The 23,201-nt window shown below is 44.4% G+C and overlaps 2 protein-coding genes across 2 annotated transcripts; both read left to right on the plus strand.

The window, feature by feature from the left end:
• Positions 1–9,880: 9,880 nt before the first annotated feature.
• Positions 9,881–13,323, plus strand: LOC111973043 (actin, alpha cardiac muscle 1-like). The gene is made up of 7 exons (XM_024000192.3): positions 9,881–9,983; positions 10,383–10,527; positions 11,008–11,332; positions 11,503–11,664; positions 11,786–11,977; positions 12,246–12,427; positions 12,949–13,323. Exons 2-7 carry the CDS (start codon positions 10,399–10,401, stop codon positions 13,090–13,092), a joined length of 1,134 nt encoding a protein of 377 aa, XP_023855960.1. The 5' UTR covers positions 9,881–9,983; positions 10,383–10,398; the 3' UTR covers positions 13,093–13,323.
• A 966-nt stretch (positions 13,324–14,289) lies between these two features.
• On the plus strand, positions 14,290–16,206 carry LOC111972619 (gap junction delta-2 protein). The gene is made up of 2 exons (XM_023999636.2): positions 14,290–14,519; positions 14,925–16,206. Exons 1-2 carry the CDS (start codon positions 14,443–14,445, stop codon positions 15,778–15,780), a joined length of 933 nt encoding a protein of 310 aa, XP_023855404.1. The 5' UTR covers positions 14,290–14,442; the 3' UTR covers positions 15,781–16,206.
• The last annotated feature ends 6,995 nt before the right edge of the window (positions 16,207–23,201 follow it).

The following is a 23,201-nucleotide window of genomic DNA, read 5'->3' on the forward strand; positions in this document are numbered from 1 at the left end:
TTCATAGGCTAGTTATTGTGCATCCAAAATACAGTAAAACAAACATCATAAATCTGACATTTTATCCACATAGCAAAACCCATCTCAGTTATTTCTAACCGCGACGCCCCTCTTCCTAACCCCCAACCATTTATCCCAGCCCTGAAGACCCGAGGCCAGCTGACAGATGCTCAGACAGAGAATGTGGGTGGGATTATGGGTAAAGCACTAGTGGCTGTCTGTTACATAATCTAGTCACATGACTTCCCCCAGTGTCAGAGGATAAGAAGAGGTCGATCTGGCTGCTATCGCCACAGTACCAACATTTACACCTAAAGAAAAGACATATACAGAGTTCAGGGACTCAGGAAAAAACATACACAGCTCAAATGGATAGGTCAATGTTGCCATGATGTGCTTACTGCAGTAAAAAAGCACTGTTAGAGAGTGATAATGTAATGTGTGAGGAAGGGAGAGTCTCRTACCAGACTAGAAACCCTAGTAACTATGGCCTTACGATCTATCCCATTCTGGGTATTGGACAGCTGCTCTCACCATAGGAAGTCACAGCTCTGTTCATTTTGATGTTAATAGCCTCCCGGGCAGCATCTTTTGCAGATCTGGTGTGTGGGTGTGTTTGTAATGTACACTGAACAAAAATATAAACACAACATGTAAAGTGTTGGTCCCATGTTTCATGAGCTGAAATAAAAGATCCCAGAAATGTTCCATATGCACAAAAAGCTTATTTCTCTCAAATTTTGTGCACAAATGTRTTTACATCTGTGTTAGTGAGCATTTCTCCTTTGCCAAGATAATGCATCCACCTGACAGGTGTGGCATATCATGAAGGTGATTAAACAGCATGATTATTACACAGGTGCACCTTGTGCTGGGGATAATAAAAGGCCACTCTAAAATGTGCAGTTTTGTCACACAACACAATGCTACAGATGTCTTAAATTTTGAGGTAGCGTACAATTGGCATGCTGACTACAGGAATGTCCACCAGAGCTGTTGCCAGATAATTGAATGTTCATTTCTCTACCATAAGCCGCCTCCAATGTCGTTTTAGAGAATTTGGCAGTACGACCAACCGGACTCACAACCGCAGACCACGTACAGTGGGGAGAACAAGTATTTGATACACTGCCGATTTTGCAGGTTTTCCTACTTACAAAGCATGTAGAGGTCTGTAATTTTTATCATAGGTACACTTCAACTGTGAGAGACGGAATCTAAAACGAAAAATCCAGAAAATCACATTGTATGATTTTTAAGTAATTAATTTGCATTTTATTGCATGACATAAATATTTGATACATCAGAAAATCAGAACTTAATATTTGGTACAGAAACCTTTGTTTGCAATTACAGAGATCATACGTTTCCTGTAGTTCTTGACCAGGTTTGCACACACTGCAGCAGGGATTTTGGCCCACTCCTCCATACAGACCTTCTCCAGATCCTTCAGGTTTCGGGCTGGCGCTGGGCAATACGGACTTTCAGCTCCCTCCGAAGATTTTCTATTGGGTTCAGGTCTGGAGACTGGCTAGGCCACTCCAGGACCTTGAGATGCTTCTTACGGAGCCACTCCTTAGTGCCCTGGCTGTGTGTTCGGGTCGTTGTCATTCTGGTAGACCCAGCCACGACCCATCTTCAATGCTCTTACTGAGGAAGGAGGTTGTTGGCTAAGATCTCGCGATACATGGCCCCATCCATCCTACCCTCAATACAGTGCAGTCGTCCTGTCCCCTTTGCAGAAAAGCATCCCAAAGAATGATGTTTCCACCTCCATGCTTCACGGTTGGGATGGGTTCTTGGGGTTGTACTCATCCTTCTTCTTCCTCCAAACACGGCGAGTGAGTTTAGACCAAAAAAGCTCTATTTTTGTCTCATCAGACCACATACCTTCTCCCATTCCTCCTCTGGTTCATCCAGATGGTCATTGGCACAAACTTCAGACGGGCCTGGGACATGCGCTGGCCTTGAGTAGGGGGACCTTGCGTGCGCTGCAGGATTTTAATCCATGACGGCGTAGTGTGTTTACTAATGCGTTTTCTTTGAGACTGTGGTCCCAGCTCTCTTCAGGTCATTGACCAGGTCCTGCCGTGTAGTTCTGGCGTGATCCCTCACCTCCTCATGATCATTGATGCCCCACGAGGTGAGATCTTGCATGGAGCCCCAGACCGAGGGTGATTGACCGTCATCTTGAATTTCTTCTATATTTTCGAATTAATTGCGCCAACAGTTGTTGCCTTCTCACCAAGCTGCTTGCCTATTGTCCTGTAGCCCATCCCAGCCTTGTGCAGGTCTACAATTTTTATCCCTGATGTCCTTACCACAGCTCCTCTGGTCTTGGCCATTGTGGAAGAGGGTTGGAGTCTGTTTGATTGAGTTGTGGACAGGTGTCTTTTATACAGGTAACGAGTTCAAACAGGTGCAGTTAATACAAGTAATGAGTGGAGAACGGAGGGCTTCTTAAGGAAACGAACAGGGTCTGTGAGAAGCTGGAATTCTTTACTGGTTGTAGAGTGATCAAATTACGCGGGTAAAAATGAAATTGGAGGGAGGAGGGGGGGGGGGTCAATGCACATAGCCCAGGTAGCCATTTGATTAGCTGCTCAGGAGTCTTATAGCTTGGGGTAGAAGCTGTTTAGAAGCCTTTTGGACATACACTTTGCACTACGGTACCGCTTGCCGTGCGGTAGCAGAGAGAACAGTCTATGACTAGGGTGGATGGAGTCTTGGGCAATATTTAGGGCYTTCCTCTGAAACCGCCCGATATAGAGGTCCTGGATGGCGGGAAGCTTGGCCCCAGTGATGTACTTGGCCGTACGCACTACCCTCTGTAGTGCCTTGCGGTCGGAGGCCGAGCTGTTGCCATACCAGGCGGTGAAGCATCCAGTCAGGATGCTCTCGATGGTGCACCTGTAGAACTTTTTGAGGATCTGGGGACCCATGTCAAATCTTTTCAATCTCCTGAGGGGGAATAGGCGTTGTCGTTCCCACTTCACGACTGTCTTGGTGTGTTTGGACCATGATACTTTGTTGGTGATGTGGACTTCAAGGAACTTGAAGCTCTCAACCTGCTCCACTACAGCCCCGTCGATGGGAATGGTGGTGTGCTCGGCCCTTCTTTTCCTGTAATCCACAATCATCTCCTTTATTTTGATCACGTTGCGGGAGAGGTCTCTGACCTCCCTATAGGCTGTTGTCGTTGTTGTCGGTGATCAGGCCTTCCACTGTTGTGTCGTCGACAAACTTAATGATGGTGTTGGAGTCGTGCTTGGCCATGCAGGCATGGGTGAACAGGGAGTACAGGAGAGGACTGAGCACGCAACCCTGAGGGGCCCCCGTGTTGAGGATCAGTGTGCAGATGTGTTGTTACCTACCCTTACCACCTGGGGGCGGACCGTCAGGAAGTCCAGGATCCAGTTGCAGAGGGAGGTGTTTAGTCCCAGGGTCCTTAGCTTAATGAAGAGCTTTGAGGGCACTGTGGTGTTGAACACTGAGCTGTAGTCAATGAAAAGCATTCTCATTAATGTGTTCCTTTGTCCAGGTGGGAAAGGGCAGTGTGGAGTGCAATAGAGATTGTGTCTTCTGTGGATCTGTTGGAGCAGTACACAAATTGGAGTGGGTCTAGGGTTTCTGGGATAATGGTGTTGATGTGAGCCATGACCAGCCTTTCAAAGCACTTCATGGCTACAGACGTGAGTGCTATGGGTCGGTAGTCATTTAGGCAGGTTACCTTGGTAATCTTGGGCACAGGGACTATGGTGGTCTGCTTGAAACATGTTGGTATACAGACTGGGTCAGGGACAGGTTGAAAATATCAGTGAAGACACTTGCCAGTTGGTCAGCGCATGCTCGGAATACACGTCCTGGTAATCCGTCTGGCCCTGCGGCCTTGTGAATGTTGACCTGTTGAAAGGTCACATCGGCTACAGAGAGCGGCTACGGAGAGCGTGATCACACAGTTGTCCAGAACAGCTGGTGCTCTCAAGCATGCTTCAGTGTTGCTTGCCTCGAAGCGTGCATAGAAGTAATTTAGCTCGTCTGGTAGGCTTGTGTCACTGGGCAGCTCGCAGCTGTGTTTCCCTTTGTAGTCCGTAATAGTTTGCGGAACCGGTGTGGTAGGATTCAATCTTAGTCTTGTATTGATGCTTTGACTGTTTGATGGTTCGTCGGAGGGCATAGCGGGATTTCTTATAAGCGTCCGGGTTAGAGTCTCACTCTTTGAAAGTGGCAGCTCCATGGCTTCTGGTTGGATTATGTACATAGGGTCACTGTGGAGACGAATCMTACTACACCGGTTCCAACRCTCGTCGGATGTGGCAGGGCTTGCAAACTATTACAGACTACAAAGGGAAACACAGCCGCGAGCTGCCCAGTAAAAGGCAAGTAATAGCTGTTCTGATATCCAGAACTTATTTTCGGCCATAAGAGACGGTGACAGAAACATTATGTACAAAATAAGTTACAAATAATGCAAAAAAAMCACACAATAGCACAATTGGCTAGGAGCCTGTAAAACGGCAGCCATCTTCTCCGGCGACATTTCTCCAAAATACATTTAAATTGGATGTCACAACAGCATCATAAATCGTCCACTTTTAGGTTTTACTAATTCCATTTTTGTTTATAAACTCAGCAAAAAAAGAAACGTCCTCTCACTGTCAACTGCGTTTCTTTTCAGCAAACTTAACATGTGTAAATATTTGTATGAACATAACAAGATTCAACAACTGACACATAAACTGGACAAGCATCTCCTACTCATGGACTGCACCAGATTTGCCAGTTCTTGCCGTGAGATGTTACCCCACTTTTCCACCAAAGCACCTGCAAGTTCCCGGACATTTCTGGGGGGAATGGCCCTAGCCCTCACCCTCCGATCCAACAGTTCCCAGATGTGCTTCAATGGGATTTGAGATCCGGGCTCTTCGCTGGCCATGGCAGAACACTGACATTCCTGTCTTGCAGGAAATCATGCACAGAACGAGCAGAATGGCTGGTGGCATTGTCATGCTGGAGGTCATGTCAGGATGAGCCTGCAGGAAGGGTACCACATGAGGGAGGAGGATGTCTTCCCTGTAACGCACAGCGTTGAGATTGCCTGCAATGACAACAAGCTCAGTCCGATGATGCTTGTGACACATCGCCCCAGACCATGACGGACCCTCCACCTCCAAATTGATCCCGCTCCAGAGTACAGGCCTCGGTGTAATGGTCATTCCTTCAACGATAAACACGAATCCGACCATCACCCCTGGTGAGACAAAACCGCGACTCGTCAGTGAAGAGCACTTTTTGCCAGTCCTGTCTGGTCCAGCGATTGTGGGTTTGTGCACATAGGCGATGTTGTTGCCGGTGATGTCTGGTGACGACCTGCCTTACAACAGGCCTACAAGCCCTCAGTCCAGCCTCTCTCAGCCTATTGGGGACAGGCTGAGCACTGATGGAGGGATTGTGCRTTCCTGGTGTAACTCGGGCAGTTATTGTTGTCATCCTGTACCTGTCCCTCAGGTGTGATGTTCGGATGTATCGATTYTGTGCAGGTGTTGTTACATGTGGTCTGCGAAGACGATCAGCTGTCCATCCTGTCTCCCTGTAGCGCTGTCTTAGGCATCTCACAGTATGGACATGGTAATTTATTGCCCTGGTCACATCTGCAGTCCTCATGCCTCCTTGCAGCATGCCTAAGGCACATTCACGCAGATGAGCAGGGACCCTGGGCATCTTTCTTTTGGTGTTTTTCAGAGTCAGTAGAAAGGCCTCTTTAGTGTCCTAAGTTTTCATAACTGTGACCTTAGTTGCCTACCGTCTGTAAGCTGTTAGTGTCTTAACGATCGTTCCACAGGTGCATGTTCATTAATTGTTTATGGTTCATTGAACAAGCATGGGAAACAGTGTTTAAACCCTTTACAATGAAGATCTGTGAAGTTATTTGGATTTTTATGAATTATCTTTGAAGGACAGGGTCCTGAAATGTAGAAATCTTTGTTAGAAGAATACTATATTTCCCTTGATGGAGTGATGCTGAATGTCAAAAATGGATAAACTTACCCCACTGTCCCCAATTTGTCAAATAATTTCTACATTTTTTCTACAGATAAAAGCATGTTGAACTCATAACAAATGAAGGGCAACCAATACAGATCAAAATAATTTAATATGCTGGAAATTCAAGTAAATTTTACTTTACAATGACATGTATGCACATATGTGACATTACATGACATTACAGTGCAATCGGAAAGTATTCAGACTTTTTCCACATTTTGTTACATTACAGCCTTGTTCTAAAATGTATTACATCTTTCCCCCCCTCATCAATCTACACACAATACCCTATAAAGACAAACTGAAAACAGGCTTTTTTTTGGCAAATGTATAAAAAATAAAAAACAGAAATACCTTATTTACATAAGTATTCAGACCCTTTGCTATGAAACTCGAAATGGAGCTCAGGTGCATCCTGTTTCCATTGATCATCCTTGAGATGTTCCTACAACTTGATTGGAGTTCACCTGTGGTAAATTAAATTGATTGGACATGATTATGAAAGGCACACACCTGTCTATATTAGGTCCCACCATTGACAGTGCATGTCAGAGCAAAAACCAAGCCATGAGGTCGAAGGAATTGTCCTTAGAGCTCCAAGACAGGATCGTGTTGAGAAACAGATCTGGGGAAGGGTACCAACAAATGTCTATAGCGTTGAAGGATCCCAAGAACACAGTGGCCTCCATCATTCATCATTCTTAAATGGAAGAAGTTTGGAACCACCAAGACCCTTCGTAGAGCTGGCCACCTGGCCAAACTGAGCAATCGAGGGAGAAGGGCCTTGGTCAGGGAGGTGACCAAGAACCTAATGGTCACTCTGACAATGCTCCAGAGTTCCTCTGTGGAGATGGGAGAATCTCCCAGAAGGACAACCCTCTCTTTAGCACTCAACCAATCAGGCCTTTTAAGTGAAGTGGCCAGACGGAGGCCACACCTCAGTAAAAGGCACATGACAGCCCACTTGGAGTTTGCAAAAGGCAGCTAAAGATTCTCAGATCATGAGAAACAAGATTCTCTGGTCTGATAAAACCAAGATTGAACTCTTTGGTCTGAATGCAAAGCATCACATCTGGAGGAAACCTGGCACCATCCCTACGGTGAAGCATGGTGGTGGCAGCATCATGCTGTGGGGATGTTTTTTAGCGGCAGGGACTAGGAGACTAGTCAGGATAGAGGGAAATATGAACGGAGCAAAGTACAGAGAGATCCTTGATGAAAACCTGCTCCTGGGGCAGAGGTTCACCTTCCAAAAGGACAACGACCCTAAGCACACAGCCAAGACAACACAGGAGTGGCTTCGGGACAAGTCTCTGAATGTCCTTGAGTGGTCCAGCCAGAGCGCGACCTTGAACCCGATCAAATATTTCTGGAGAGACCTGAGAATAGCTGTGCAGCGACGCTCCCCATCCAACATGACAGAGCTTGAGAGGATCTGCAGAATATAATGTGAGAAACTCCACAAATACAAGTGTGCCAAGCTTGTGCCAAGAAGACTTGAGGCTGTAATTGCTGCAAAAGGTGCTTCAACAAGATACTGAGTAAAGGGTCTGAAAACTTACACTACCGTTCAAAAGTTTGGGGTCACTTAGAAATGTCCTTGTTTTTTAAAGAAAAGCACATTTTTGGTCCATTAAAATAACATCAAATTGATCAGAAATACAGTGTACACATTGTTAATGTTGTAAATGACTATTGTAGCTGGAAACAGCAGATTTTTAATGGAATATCTACATAGGCGTACAGAGGCCCATTATCAGCAACCATCACTCCTGTGTTACAATGGCACGTTGTGTTAGCAAATTCAAGTTTATCATTTTAAAAAGGCTATTTGTTCATTAGAAAACCCTTTTGCAATTATGTTAGCACAGCTGAAATCTGTTGTCCTGATTAAAGAAGAAATAAAACTGGCCTTCTTTTGACTAGTTGAGTATCTGGAGCATCAGCATTTGTGGGTTCGATTACAGGCTCAAAATGGCCAGAAACAAAGAACCTTCTTCTGAAACTTGTCAGTCTATTCTTGTTCTGAGAAATTAAGGCTATTCCATGCGAGAAATTGCCAAGAAACTGAAGATCTAATACAATGCTGTGTACTACTCCCTTCACAGAACAGCGCAAACTGGCTCTAACCAGGATAGAAAGAGGAGTGAGAGGACAAGTACATTAGAGTGTCTAGTTTGAGAAACAGACGCCTCACAAGTACTCAACTGGCAGCTTTATTAAATAGTACCCGCAAAACACCAGTCTCAACGTCAACAATGAAGAGGCGGGATGCTGACTCCGGGATGCTGGCCTTCTAGGCAGAGTTGCAAAGAAAAAGACATATCTCAGAATGGCCAATAAAAAGAAAAGATTAAGATGGGCAAAAGAACACAGACACTGGACAGAGGAAGATTGGAAAAAAGTGTTTTGGACAGATTAATCTAAGTTTGAGGTGTTCGGATCACAGAGAAGAACATTCGTGAGACGCAGAAAAAATAAAAAGATGCTGGAGGAGTGCTTGACGCCATCTGTCAAGCATGGTGGAGGCAATGTGATTATCTGGGGGTGCTTTGGTGGTGGTAAAGTGGGAGATTTGTACAGGGTAAAAGGGATCTTGAAGAAGGAAGGCTATCACTCCATTTTGCAACTCCATGCCATACCCTGTGGACAGGCACTTAATTGGAGCCAATTTCCTCCTACAACAGGATGATGACCCAAAGCACAGCTCCAAACTATGCAATAACTATTTACGGAAAGAAGCAGTCAGCTGGTATTCTGTCTACAATGGAGTGGCCAGCAGAGTCAACGGATTCTCAACCCTATTGAGCTGTTGTGGGAGCAGCTTGACAGTCTGATACGTAAGAAGTGCCATCAAGCCAATCTAATTTTGTGGAGGTGCTTCAGGAAGCATGGGGTGAAATCTCCTCAGATTACCTCAACAAATTGACAACTAAAATGCCAAAGGTATGCAAGACTGTATTGCTGAAAATTGAGGATTCTTTGATGAAAGCAAAGTTTGAAGGAAACAATTATTATTTCAATTTAAAATAATTATTTATAGCCTTGTCAACTCTTGACTATATTTCCTATTCATTTTGCATCTCATGTCATGTATGTTTTCATGGAAAACAAGGACATTTCTAAGTGATCCCAAACCTTGGAATGGTAGCGTATGTAAATGTCATATTTCAGTTTTTTTGTTAACATTTTTTTTGCAAACATTTCTTAAAACCTGTTTTTGCTTTGTAATTATGGGGTCCTACATGAAGAGGAATCACCACCAACAGTCAACTGCATGGATGACACAAGCCCTCAACCACGCTCTCCTTAGTCACAGTGAGTGACAAACACACACCACACAACACACACACACACACACACACACACACACACACACACACACACACACACACACACACACACACACACACACACCAGACACAGACAGACACAGACACAGGACACAGACACAGACACACACACAGAACACTAAAGTCATTGTTCTTAATAGAAGGCATTGCTAAGAGCAAAAATGTTAACCCTCACATCACATAACCCCTGAAAGTATAGACCCTATAAGGCCTGTTAAAATCCATGGCATGCTCAAGTCTATAAGAGGGAATGACGTCTGCTGCTGAAACCTTAGCCAGCAAATAACATTATTCTTCATGTCTACTCACTGTGCCGTGTAGAAAATAGAGGGAATACCTCCAGACATCTTCACACCCTCATACTTCACAGCTGTCTGTCCGCGCGGGTCCCCTTCCATACATGGGCGTTCAGGAGTCAACGCGCGAGCCTCAGCGCCCTTCCACTCCACTCATAACRGGGCCTGGCATCCAAATAAGGAGAAAGAGGCTGCCGGGTGTAGAAGTGAGTAGACCTATAAATTGGGTTCTGCCCTCACCACACCACCGCTGCTCATTCAGAGGAAAAGGATACTCGGTACTTATCTGGTGAGTATCTGACAACTTGTCATTCAAATACGGGAAACAGAGAGTTCTATTTACTAGTCTGTTTTCCATCAGGTTCAGACGAAAAAGCGAAATTGATGATGGAATATTAATCTGCAGTTCATTATTATTATTTGATGAATAATACGTTATTTGACATTGTGGTGCTCGCTATAGGGTTTTAAAAGAGATAAATCATTACTCAAAACAAGTTTGTTAGACTTGTGTGGCCTGTGTGCTGTAGCCTATACTGTACAACGTTAGCCTGCCAGTGTTTCCCGGGGCCACAACAAAAATATGTAGGCTACTGTTGGGGCTACTCAGGGACCGGAGTTGGGAAACACTGTTGTATATGACCTGTAGCCTATACTACTTAGACTAATGTGCGTTTTATCACAAAAGAAACGCAGCTGACATCATGTGTGACGACGACGAGACTACCGCACTTGTGTGCGACAACGGCTCGGGTCTGGTGAAGGCTGGCTTTGCCGGAGATGACGCACCTCGCGCTGTGTTCCCCTCCATCGTTGGTCGCCCCCGTCATCAGGTAAACTTCACAGCATGAAAATCAAATGAAACATTTATGAGGATACATCAKACATCCATCAAACTGGGTGTTTTTCCAGACTTAATTGTCTATACATTATGCATTACCCTTGGTTATCTGCTCACAATTTTATTTTACCTAACCAGGGGTATTCAACTCTTACCCTAAGAGTTCTGGATTTCTGTTCTACCTGATCATGTTTTGCACCCACCCGGTGTCCCAGGTCTAAATCATTCCCTGATTAGAGGGCAACAATGAAAAAAGACAGTGGAACAGGCTTCAAGGTCCAGAGTTGCGTTTGAGGGCACTAGACCATTGAATTGTGAAAGAAAGAAAGACACAAAGGAAGAAAAATAATGAATGAATGAATAAATGAATGAATGAATGTCCTATGCTATTGTAGCTTACAACTATCTGTCCCTGTGTTTGACTTTGAGGAATTGTGTTTTGACTAAGTTTGTTTCCGTTCTTCCCCTGCAGGGTGTGATGGTAGGCATGGGACAGAAGGACTCTTACGTGGGAGACGAAGCCCAGAGCAAGAGAGGTATCCTGACCCTCAAGTACCCCATCGAGCACGGCATCATCACCAACTGGGACGACATGGAGAAGATCTGGCACCACACCTTCTACAACGAGCTGCGTGTGGCCCCTGAGGAGCACCCCACCCTGCTCACTGAGGCCCCCCTCAACCCCAAGGCCAACAGGGAGAAGATGACCCAGATCATGTTTGAGACTTTCAACGTCCCCGCCATGTACGTGGCCATCCAGGCCGTGCTGTCTCTTTACGCCTCCGGTCGTACCACTGGTGAGAAACGAGCAGAGGAGAAATACATTAACATACAATTCAGATCCAGTGCATTATTGTGTCTCATGCAACCTTTCATTACATGAATCGTAGTTTACACCATTAAGATGAACATAAAGCTGTCCTATTCTATTTCCATGGTTTACATAGTATTCTGCCTCATGTTCTAGGTATTGTTCTGGACTCTGGTGATGGTGTGACCCACAACGTGCCCATCTATGAGGGTTATGCTCTGCCTCACGCCATCATGCGTCTGGATCTGGCGGGTCGCGACCTCACTGACTACCTGATGAAGATCCTGACAGAGCGTGGCTACTCCTTTGTTACCACTGGTGAGTCCATCATTCCTGAGAATAAACGTATTTGCTATGTTTGATATTGAATGGTACGGTCATAATTCGTTATCCACCTTCTCGACCAAACTGCAAAACTTTGAATCTTCTATTCTAACAGCCGAGCGTGAGATCGTGCGTGACATCAAGGAGAAGCTGTGCTACGTGGCCCTGGACTTTGAGAATGAGATGGCCACTGCTGCCTCCTCCTCCTCTCTGGAGAAGAGCTATGAGTTGCCTGACGGTCAGGTCATCACCATCGGCAACGAGCGTTTCCGCTGCCCTGAGACCCTCTTCCAGCCTTCCTTCATCGGTAGGTATCTTAGAAGCATCGTGCAGCTCACTGTCCAATCAAACCCATTTTTTTTTAACCTCTTTAAGAGACAAGAAAGGATTCCCTGTGTGATCTTATATATCCTTTATAGCAGCTACATAAGCCATTATACCAACTGCTGCCAAACATACTGTGCGTTTATATTGAAGCAATGAGGGAGCTGTCCATTTCAGCACCAGTTAGGCCTACATGGGTGACTTCTCATCCAGAGCATTCGCTTACAACTTGTTCTCTTCTATCTCACCAGGTATGGAGTCTGCTGGTATTCATGAGACCACCTATAACAGCATCATGAAGTGCGACATTGACATCCGTAAGGACCTGTACGCCAACAACGTCCTGTCAGGAGGAACCACCATGTACCCTGGTATTGCTGACCGTATGCAGAAGGAGATCACCGCCCTGGCCCCCAGCACTATGAAGATCAAGGTCAATATTATTCTCACTGAAGTCCACAAACTGAACATCTAAGACCAACCTGACCACAATGTCCGTGTGAGCCTACTAATGACCAATCACAGACTACTAATGACCAATCACAGCCTTCTAATGACCAATCCCAATCACAGCCTTCTAATGACCAATCACAGCCTTCTAATGACCAATCCCAGCTACTAATGACCAATTACAGCCTACTAATGACCAATCACTGCCTACTAATGACCAATCACAGCCTACTAATGACCAATCACTGCCTACTAATGACCAATCACAGCCTTCTAATGACCAATCACTGTCTACTAATGACCAATCACAGCCTTCTAATGACCAATCACAGCCTTCTAATGACCAATCACAGCCTTCTAATAACCAATCACAGTAACACCTATATTCTCCTTATAATGCATTATATGCTAATTTGAACAAATGATGAACTGTATGGTGCATTATAAAGCAGTACATATTGAGAGGACTTTTGCTTATCGGTTTTACTCTTCCCCCTTCTCTAGATCATCGCTCCCCCCGAGCGTAAGTACTCGGTCTGGATCGGCGGCTCCATCCTGGCCTCTCTCTCCACCTTCCAGCAGATGTGGATCAGTAAGCAGGAGTACGATGAGGCAGGCCCCTCCATCGTCCACAGGAAGTGCTTCTAAGCTCCCCACTTGCCCATCGCTCCCCCCAGAGACAGTCAGACGACCACGGATGAAAAATCTGTTTACATTACCTCCGCCTATGGATATGTTGTTTATGACCCATATGCAAGTTTCAACTCCAGACAGGCCTCTGTTTTATGTTTTGTCAATGATGTACAGTTTGTTTACACCCAAGTGCAATATGTAGATATTTATTTGCTTTATAAAAAGACTGGGATCTTGTATAATACCGCACTTTGTCATCTCGTCAATCATCTGCATATTGGTATTTGTTGTATTATAATTATAATGACATACTGTATCTGTTTACTCATAGGCTATCCATTCACAATACAGGTTTAACTAATTCCTGCTAGTGAGATTAGTACGCTACATGTTAAGTCCAGTCACGCACACTGTACAGTACAGGACAATGTGATATGTTAAAAAATAACTACTCGAGGCTGCCCACTAAGTTGTTTCTTTAGGCCCTCTGAGGAAACCCTTTAAAGCGATTACTCAACCGAAATAGATAAACTTGGCTGGGAGTGTATAGGCTAAGGAATTATTGCGGCTTTGAATACAAACAAATGCTTAGGCTACTGTAAGGTAATATATTGTTGCTTTGCCTGACAGACTGCAACATCTGTTTTTATACAGACACCAGTGTAGGATATCATGGTACATCAACAACCGATGCAGGCATGTTTCAATATAGTCTCTCCAGACAGAAGCAGCTTAGACGTTGTAGCCTCCATCATGACAACAATAATAGTCAGAATACAGAATAGGCCTACAGAGAATACAGACCAGACCTATAGTCTCTCTCTCTGTCTCTCTCTCGGCCACTACTCGTTCTGTCACTGTCATGTGGTGGTCTTACAGGCGACAGACATCCCCCGTGATTTGAGTTTATGACCAATCATTTTTATTACATATTAATATGCTACATTCCCGCCTTATATTTGGAGAACAATGAAAGTCAAAAACATGGTGTCTCTTTCTGCCAATCTCCACCAACCTGTCCGCGCGTGACGCAAGGGGAGTATACTTAAAGCAGGATTAGCTCTCCAACAACATTAAACTCAACTGCCCTCCATTCAAGCACCGCGCGACATACCGTCCGGCGCGCACGGTCGAAAATAGGAGGGCTTTCTACTAATCAGCACTCAGGCTCGCGCGAGCAAAAGTGCTTGGGTTGTCGAGTGAGCTTTTAGCAGAGGCGCAGAAGGTGGAAGGCATGAGCGAACGCAGAAGCGGTGGGTTACCAATGCATTATCCAGTAGCTGGAGCATCTGGAGTAAAACACGGGAAACAATAGATTCCACAGGAATTTTGCACAGTGCACGGTGTGCTATCGTCTCCGAATGAATGACCATGGGGGAGTGGACAATATTAGAGCGTCTCTTGGAGGCGGCTGTCCAACAGCACTCTACTATGATCGGAAGGTAAGAGGGAAAGTGAGGATACTTTGTAAAAGTGTTAGCAGGAGTGTGTGTTTGATCAAGTGCTGAAAGTGATTGTGTATAAAGAACTGTACAAAAAAAAACGCTAAAACCCCAACAAAGATTCATGACAATATGCAAAAAATGTGAACCAATAGGGAATCATTTGATAACAGAGCTGTCACTTGAGATGAAACAYTGTGGTGCTTTCCTTCTAGAAGAGAACTGGCTGGTGGCTTTCAGCACTGGATAGCTCCCATTTAGCGTCTGCTTAGTAGCCTACACTAGAGCCAGCTTTACTTTGCAATCGCTAATTGTCTCTATATCTTGTTTGTTTAACAATCAAGCCTATCATCTCTGCACATCTGAACTGAGACATTTTTGTTTTCGTACTTGTTTGTTTTGTAGGATCCTCCTAACTGTGGTGGTGATCTTCCGGATTCTAATCGTTGCGATCGTTGGAGAGACGGTCTATGATGACGAGCAGTCCATGTTTGTGTGCAACACCCTACAGCCCGGCTGTAACCAGGCCTGCTACGACAAGGCGTTCCCCATTTCCCATATCAGATATTGGGTGTTTCAGATTATTCTGGTGTGCACCCCCAGTCTCTGTTTCATCACCTACTCCGTACACCAGTCCGCCAAGCAGAAGGAGCGTTTGGAGCGGGGGTACTCCACCGTGTTCCTCTCCTTGGACAAGCGCCATGATTCCATCAAAAGAGACGACAGCAAAAAGATCAAAAACACCATTGTAAATGGAGTACTCCAGAACACGGAGAACTCCACCAAAGAAGCCGAGCCCGACTGCTTGGAGGTGAAGGACATCCCAAATTCGGCCATGAGAACTAGTGGAAAGTCTAAAATGAGGAGGCAGGAGGGAATCTCAAGATTCTACATCATCCAAGTGGTTTTCCGAAACGCGCTAGAGATAGGGTTCCTGGTGGGTCAATATTTCCTCTATGGATTCAATGTCCCCGCGGTATATGAGTGTGATCGATACCCCTGCATCAAAGATGTAGAATGCTACGTTTCAAGGCCCACGGAAAAGACAGTGTTTCTGGTCTTCATGTTTGCGGTCAGTGGCGTCTGTGTGCTCCTGAACTTGGCTGAACTCAATCATCTTGGATGGAAGAAGATCAAAGTAGCTGTCAAAGGCGTGCAGGCCAGGAGGAAGTCCATCTACGAGATCCGTAACAAAGACTTGCCTAGAATGAGCATGCCCAATTTCGGCCGCACTCAATCAAGTGACTCTGCCTATGTGTAGCTGTCGATTTCAATACAACTGAATGGAACAATTGTAGCCTACAAAGAATTCACATATATTTAATAATAATGTGGTAGATATTTTATCTCACCGACTTCGTTTGCGAAGTAGGTCGGGTATATCGATTTTATTTGTATTTTATGGATAAGTAAAAAACAAACGGACCAAAACGTTTGTTTGTCATATATACACACATACGAGAAGGCACTGATGCAACTTTTTAGTATGGTATATCCTATATTTTGTAAAGTGCTTCTTAAAAGCATTTAATTTGTGTTCACATATTCACTCTGTCGTTCACTTCAGCAGTTGAACATGGAGCAAATACTTGCACTAAATATGAATAATGAGGCAAAATATATCCGATTTGTGCTGTGACGTCTTTTAATGACATTCTGCCGGTTTTAAACTCCACATACCATTATAGGCACGAAACACACACATTATTTGACAGTTTTAGGGTCAATATTCCTCAAATGTACACAAATGCATATTCATTCTTCTAGTAGGCTAGATCACTCATTTCAAATATTTGTCAGATAGATCAATGACATTAGCACTATAAGTTGTTTTGGTTGCCTGAGTTTGCACCATTGACCTTAACCTATGTGATCACTCCATTGGGGAATGGGGGGGGGGGGGTGCTGCAAATGCTGACTTTTTTCTTGACTTTTTATTTACACCCAAGCGCCCATTCCTTTTATTTGTGGGGAAATTGATTTTCATGTCATCAAGTGCCATATATGTACATAAATATAAACATGACCATATCTATAAAGTATTCTCTTCATTTTGAAAGCTTTCATTCCAGTAAAGGCTGTTGTCATCTTTGATTTGAATCACTGTGGTTTCCATGTAAATGGTATGCTACTATATTATTATCTATGGTTTCATTTGCAACATACAAAAATAAACAACCTTTGCATATTCAAAAAGTATTGACGAGCAATTAGTCAAGTAGACCACACATCTACAGGAAGTTGGAATCAATAACAAAGGGCAATAGATTGGCCCCTGGTGCTACCATTTTCCAAAGCAATAATTTACACTACATGGCAAAAAGTATGTGGACACCCCTTCAAATTAGTGGATTCGGCTATTTCAGCCACACCCGTAGCTGACAGGTGTATAAAATCGAGCACACAGTCATGCAATCTCCATAGACAAACATTGGCAGTAAAATGGCCCGTACTGAAAAGTTCAGGAACTTTCAACGCGGCACGGTCATAGGATGCAACCTTTCCAACAAGTCAGTTCGTCAAATTTCTATCCTGCTAGAGCTGCCCGGGTCAACTGTAAATGCTGTTATCGTGAAGGGGAAACATCTAGGAGCAACAACAGCTCAGCCGCAAAGTGGTAAGTCACACAAGCTCACAGAACGAGACCGCCGAGCGCTGAAGCACATAGCGCATAAAAATCATCTGTCCTCGGTTGCAACACTCACTACAGAGATCCAAATTGCCTCTAGAAGCAACGTCAGCACAATAACTATTCGTCGGGAGCTTCATGAAATGGGTGTCCTTGGCCRAGCAGCCGTACACAAGCCTAAGATCAACAAGGACGATGCCAAGCATCGGCTGGAGTGGTGTAAAGTTCACCGCCATTAGACTCCGGAGTGAGGAATCATGTTTCACCACCTGGCTGTCTGATGGAAGAATCTGGATTTGGTGGATGCCAGGAGAACKCTACCTGCCCCAATGCATAGTGCCAACTGTAAAGTTTGGTGAAGGAGGAATAATTGTCTGGTGCTGTTTTTCATGGTTCGGGCTAGGCCCCTTTGTTCCAGTGAAGGGAAATCTTAACGCTACAGCATGCAATGACATTCTAGATGCTTCTGTGCTCCCAACTTCGTGACAACATCTTAGGGAAGGCTCTTTCCTGTTTCAGCATGACAATGCCCCCGTCCACAAAGTGAGGTCCATACAGAAATGTTTGTCAAGATCGATGTGACAGAACTTGACTAGCCTGCACAGAGCCCTGACCTCCACCCTGTTGAACACCTTTGGAATGTCGAATGCAAGCCAGGCCTTATCTCCCGCGGGCTGCCAGTTGAGGACATCTGCCGTAGAGAATGAGTAGGTTCAGGTCTGTCGGAAGCCGAAATGTCCCACAAGTGTCCCACAAGGTCACGGAGAAAAGTGCTGAACACTGAAACCCGTTTCCCCAGAGTCGGACTCTCCCCAGCTAACGAATCATGATGCGGGGTGCAAGAATGGGGAGGGGCTGGAGTGTTGGTGGACAGGTATGGCTGCCAAGATGACTCAGCAACTCTGAGGAGCAGAAATGGAAGCACCAAGGCCCTGACAGATCAATATCAAATTCAGCAGCGACTTTAGATGCTCCACCAACTCTCCGACACGCAACAAGCTCTGCTCGGTTGGATCGGCTGGCTAATGGCCTATTCCTGCTTCCTCTCTGTCTGTCTGTCTGACAGTCTGTCAGTCAGACAGATGCAGCTTAGCAGTTGGTGTATTGGATTAGTGGTTTCTAACATTTCCCTTTGTAACCTTCATGAAAGGCTATCTGAGAACACAGGACAGGCTCCGACTGGTAACAGGAAGTACTTAGCTACGGCTAAATATAGCTACACTGAACCTCAGTCTGACCACACACTGGCTGCATGATGTCCTTGTATTTTCTGAATGTCTATCTAGCAAATATGAATCTCCAATCCACAGCCTTTATAGAAATGTCTTACTGTTTTTCATACATATCTAAAAAGATATGCCCTGTTTACACTCTAAACAGTGCACCTTTCATTCAGATATGCATGACAAACACTAAAGGAAAATTAATAAAGATTCATTTTGGCAATTCATGTTATGCTTCCAACTGTTTATCTAGAGGCATAGTGATGGTGTATGTTAATATCACATTAATGCGGCTAATAAATATTTAATAAAGGCGTCATCATCTGACTGCTGTTCATCATGCGTGCTACTTTTAGCGCCGATGCTAACAAAATAAAACATTTAGAGCTGCAGTGATTGTAAAGACGACTGTTTGTTTCTATTACAACATGCAGATTGTGTGTGTGTGTGTGTGTGTGTGTGTGTGTGTGTGTGTGTGTGTGTGTGTGTGTGTGTGTGTGTGTGTGTGTTTCCTCCAGAGATTATACAACCCAGCAGGAACCACTCAGAGCTCCTTTAGATACAGTACATAGCCACCCAACATAAATATTCATACTAAACTTGCTTACAGCACACACAAGTGATCCATGGACTGTCTTTCAGAGAGGCCTTCTCTAAAAATGTATGAATTCAGATCATTCTTCCAAAATAAACTTTTGACCATAAACAACCGTAAAAAATCACTGTCCATTTCATTTTTTTATCATGAGAATATGTGTTATGATCATACACAATCATCACTCATCTTCAGAGCTTCCAAGATGAGAAACCCAGCCAAGCTGCCGACACTCTTAGAAAAAAAGTGCCCTCTAGAACCTAAAAGGGTTCTTTGGCTGTCCCAATAGGTGAACCCTTTGAAGAAACCTTTTTGGTTCCAGGTAGAATTGTTTTGGGGTCCAAAAATTGTTTTGGGAACCAAAAAAACGTTCGACCTGGAACCAAAAAGGGTTCTCCTATGGGGACAGCCGAAGAACCCATTTGGAACACCTTTTTCCCCAAGAGTGTACCATTTCCTCAAACGTAAGTAGAAACATCAAAGATAGTACATGGATCCTCGTCTCAAAGAGTGTTACATGTGTCTAGTATTCTACATGGATCCTCCTCTCTAAGAGTGTTCCATGTGTCTAGTATTCTACCTGCCACTATGTCCAACACTGAGAGGGTCTGTCTCTGGTTTGGAGCAGATTAAGACATCAAAGCAACCATGGGAATAGAAGACAGATCTGATGTTGAAGTGCCTGAGGCCTGGTCACACGCATAAATACTGTGTGTGTGTGTGTGTGTGTGTGTTTCACTTCTGCACTGCACTTCACTGTCTAATAGGGGCTATTCCTCTAATAGAAACACTAAAGGAGAACAACAGCTCTTACTTCATATTCATAAGGTCTTCTGTTTATTTTGTAACTATATTTCCTACAGAGAGCTGCTTCAGCATACGTTTAGAGTGCAATTCCTAATAACACAAAGACTTGAAAGAGAGTGGTTGTCTTTCTGCATTTGTTCCCACATCTAGTGTGAATTTACACACTCTTCTGAAGTAAGCAGGTCCATCTCAGACAGCTCATCAGTATATACATCAATGAACACCTAACATGGAGTGATGATGGCCAGGTAAGAGGGAAGGAGAGGGAAGGAGTGGGAAGGAAGGAGAGCGAGGTTCTCCTGGCACTGCCAGGACTTGGAGCTCCCTGTGTGGGCAGGGTGCCCACTGGAGCCATCACCACGGCCCTGGGCATGGTGCCCATGACATTAAGGATTTATGAGGTTACAGGGGTTCACGGAGTTAGAGCCCAAACAAGGTGGAACAGCAAAGACAATAATGATAATGCAATGTCATGCTGTCAACTCGGCCCACCCAGCGCGTCACTACCACCTAGGCTGGCTGGTTGGCAGCGGGGCCACACTTCAAATACAGTCAAGTGGGTGTTAGCAGAGTGTGTGTGTGTGTGTGTTTGTGTGGACGTGTTTAACTATTATACTATTAATAATAAACAAACAACAGTTTGACCAATGGGTCAAATGCTATTTCTACGGGGTTTAGGGTTAAGGTTAGGATAAGTGTTAGGCTTAGAATTAGGTTTAGGGTTAGGAGCTAGGGTTAGTTTTAGGGTAAGGGTTAGGAGCTAGGGTTAGTTTTAGAGTAAGGGTTAGGAGCTAGGGTTTAGGTTTAGGGTAAGGGTTAGGTTTAGGGTTAGGGTTAGGGTTAAGGTCAGGTTTTTGGGTTAGGGTTAAGGTTACGGGTAAGAGTATCAGTTAGGGTTAAGGAAAATATGATTTTTAATGGGACTGAATTGTGTGTCCCCACAAGGTTAGCTGTACAAGACTGTGTGTGTGTACAGTTTTAGCAGCGCTCAGTTGTTTGAATAAGCAGCCAGCTCATCGGAATCTGACATTAACTTCCTTTAGGTCCACAGGAAGTGCTATCAAAGCAGAGATAGGTATTTCTGTGTTGTCAACATTTTTACTTCAGTCAGATACATTTTAGAGTCCTGTGTTGTGGCATTAGTGTCATTCAAGAAGAAGACATCAAATGACATGATGGACAGCTCAGTGCTTTATGATGGACAGCTCAGTGCTTCATGATGGCCAGCTCAGTGCTTTATGATGGCCAGCTCAGTACTGCACATGCTGTGACGGCAATAAAGTTAAGGAATTACCAAAGCTCCCTCTGTTAGATTGTTTACTAGTATTCATGCCAAACATTGTCAAAGAGAACACGACGCGTTAGTTTCTCATAAAACACTAAAGCCATTGCAATGGATCACTTGGATCAGTTTCTGATTTCATGAGTTATGGAGAGGTTTCAAAGGCAGCCAGATCTGCCCGGCAACACCCACCCCAACAGACTACCAGGCCAGCCAGGCAGAAAGGACTAGAGTCTCCCAGCTGTGGCCTCCTCCATGGGCTCTCTCCTATCTCCTCTCCTCACTCTTTGATTGCCAGTGGGGGGGAGGGGGGGGCTTCTACAGTAGTATCCTCAAAGAGAAGATTTACAAGCATATAACCTCTCCCTCTGTATTATAAATCACAAGGATGACCTTCGTGTCACAGCTGAAGCACACCATGRGAATTGTGAGGAATGATGCCAAAATCAGCAATTCCTTTTCTCTTTGATGGTTGTTGTTCAGGCAGTGTTTTTCTTACTCTCCTTAAATATCTCTCTCCCTCTAAAACCATCTTTCAAAAATATATGAGATGGGAAGTATTGATGTTCAGGGCCCGTATTCATAAAGCATCTCATAGTAGGAGTGAGGATCTAGGATCAGGTCCCCCCTCTTATTAATTATTATCCAAAAGGCAAAACTGATCCTAGATCAGCACTCCTACTCCTACGCTTTATGAATATGTGCCCAGTGCATGTTTGTTGTGGCGATGAAATAATGTCAGGTGTGTTCTGTACTGTACTTGGTATGTCGGTGTTAAGGTGTCTGTGGAGGTGTCAACCTTATGGTAATGATGGATTTCTAAGACTAAGAAACCTAGGGTGGTTCACAGTTCCCATGGAGACAGTGTGTGGGGGAAGGGCTGGCAAGACATTACCTCAACAAGAGGACCTCTACTTCAACATCGATATGACATTACCTCAACAAGAGGACCTCTAATTCCAACATCGATATGACATTACCTCAACAAGAGCACCTCTAATTCCAACATCGATAAGACATTACCTCAACAAGAGGACCTCTAATTCCAACATCGATAAGACATTACCTCAACAAGGGAGGTATCTTCAGAGCTCTTTATCAAACACTGTATAAACAACACAATTTCGCTAGCTCTGCAGAGCAGTTACAGCATTCTACAGCTGTTTAGTCAGGCGTTGCCATGCCGCCGCAGGTGAGATAATGAACAGGTGTGATTTTAACAGGCCAAGAGTTGCTAATGAACAGAAGGGTAGATTTTTCATAGAGCAGAAAACAGTGCTGCTATATAATCTCAGCTAAAAAAGAAACTTCCCTTTTTCAGGACCCTGTCTTTCAAAGATAATTCGTAAAAATCCAAATAACTTCACAGATCTTCCTTGTATTGGGTTTAAACACTGTTTCCCATGCTTGTTCAATGAACCATAAACAATTAATGAACATGCACCTGTGGATTGGTCGTTAAGACACTAACAGCTTACAGACGGTAGGCAATTAAGGTCACAGTTATGAAAACTTAGGACACTAAAGAGGCCTATCTACTGACTCTAAAAAACACCAAAAGAAAGACGCCCAGGGTCCCTGCTCATTCAGTAGAGGAGTGAGATTATTCTGGAGATGGTTTTAGCTTGGCCATTATCTCGACAACTCCAAATGCTGACACTATTTCATCATCATACTCATCCTTGATATTAAACACAGGTCATTTCATCTCTATTATGTTTTTGGTGAGAAGTATAGGTCCCAGAACGGGTGGCCCCTTCCTCCCCCTTACATCATCTGTTCACATTTGTCCCCTAGTTTACATTGGTTTCCTTCCCATAACCCCCCACCCACACCAGCATAATGCACCAAATAACATGACCCTTTTCCATTGGGAAGTTGAGATGAATCCTTGTGATTTTACACTGATTTCTATGATCTGAGATTAGAGGACCCACGGGTGGTAGACTCCAGAGGTGAATGGGTGAAGTCCATTCAAGAATACGGTCACTGGTTCATTTTTATTGGAAATCCGCTGCATATACTGTACAATCCAGCGGGTATTGGATAATACCAGGAGATTTTCCCAACCACAAGACCTGACCAGGTGAACTCCAGGCCCTAGAGATAAAGAATGGACATCTACAGTATGTGCATGAAGAGAAAA

Source organism: Salvelinus sp. IW2-2015, linkage group LG14 (assembly GCF_002910315.2).
Source record: "Salvelinus sp. IW2-2015 linkage group LG14, ASM291031v2, whole genome shotgun sequence".
In the NCBI taxonomy this organism is placed as follows: Eukaryota; Metazoa; Chordata; class Actinopteri; order Salmoniformes; family Salmonidae; genus Salvelinus; species Salvelinus sp. IW2-2015.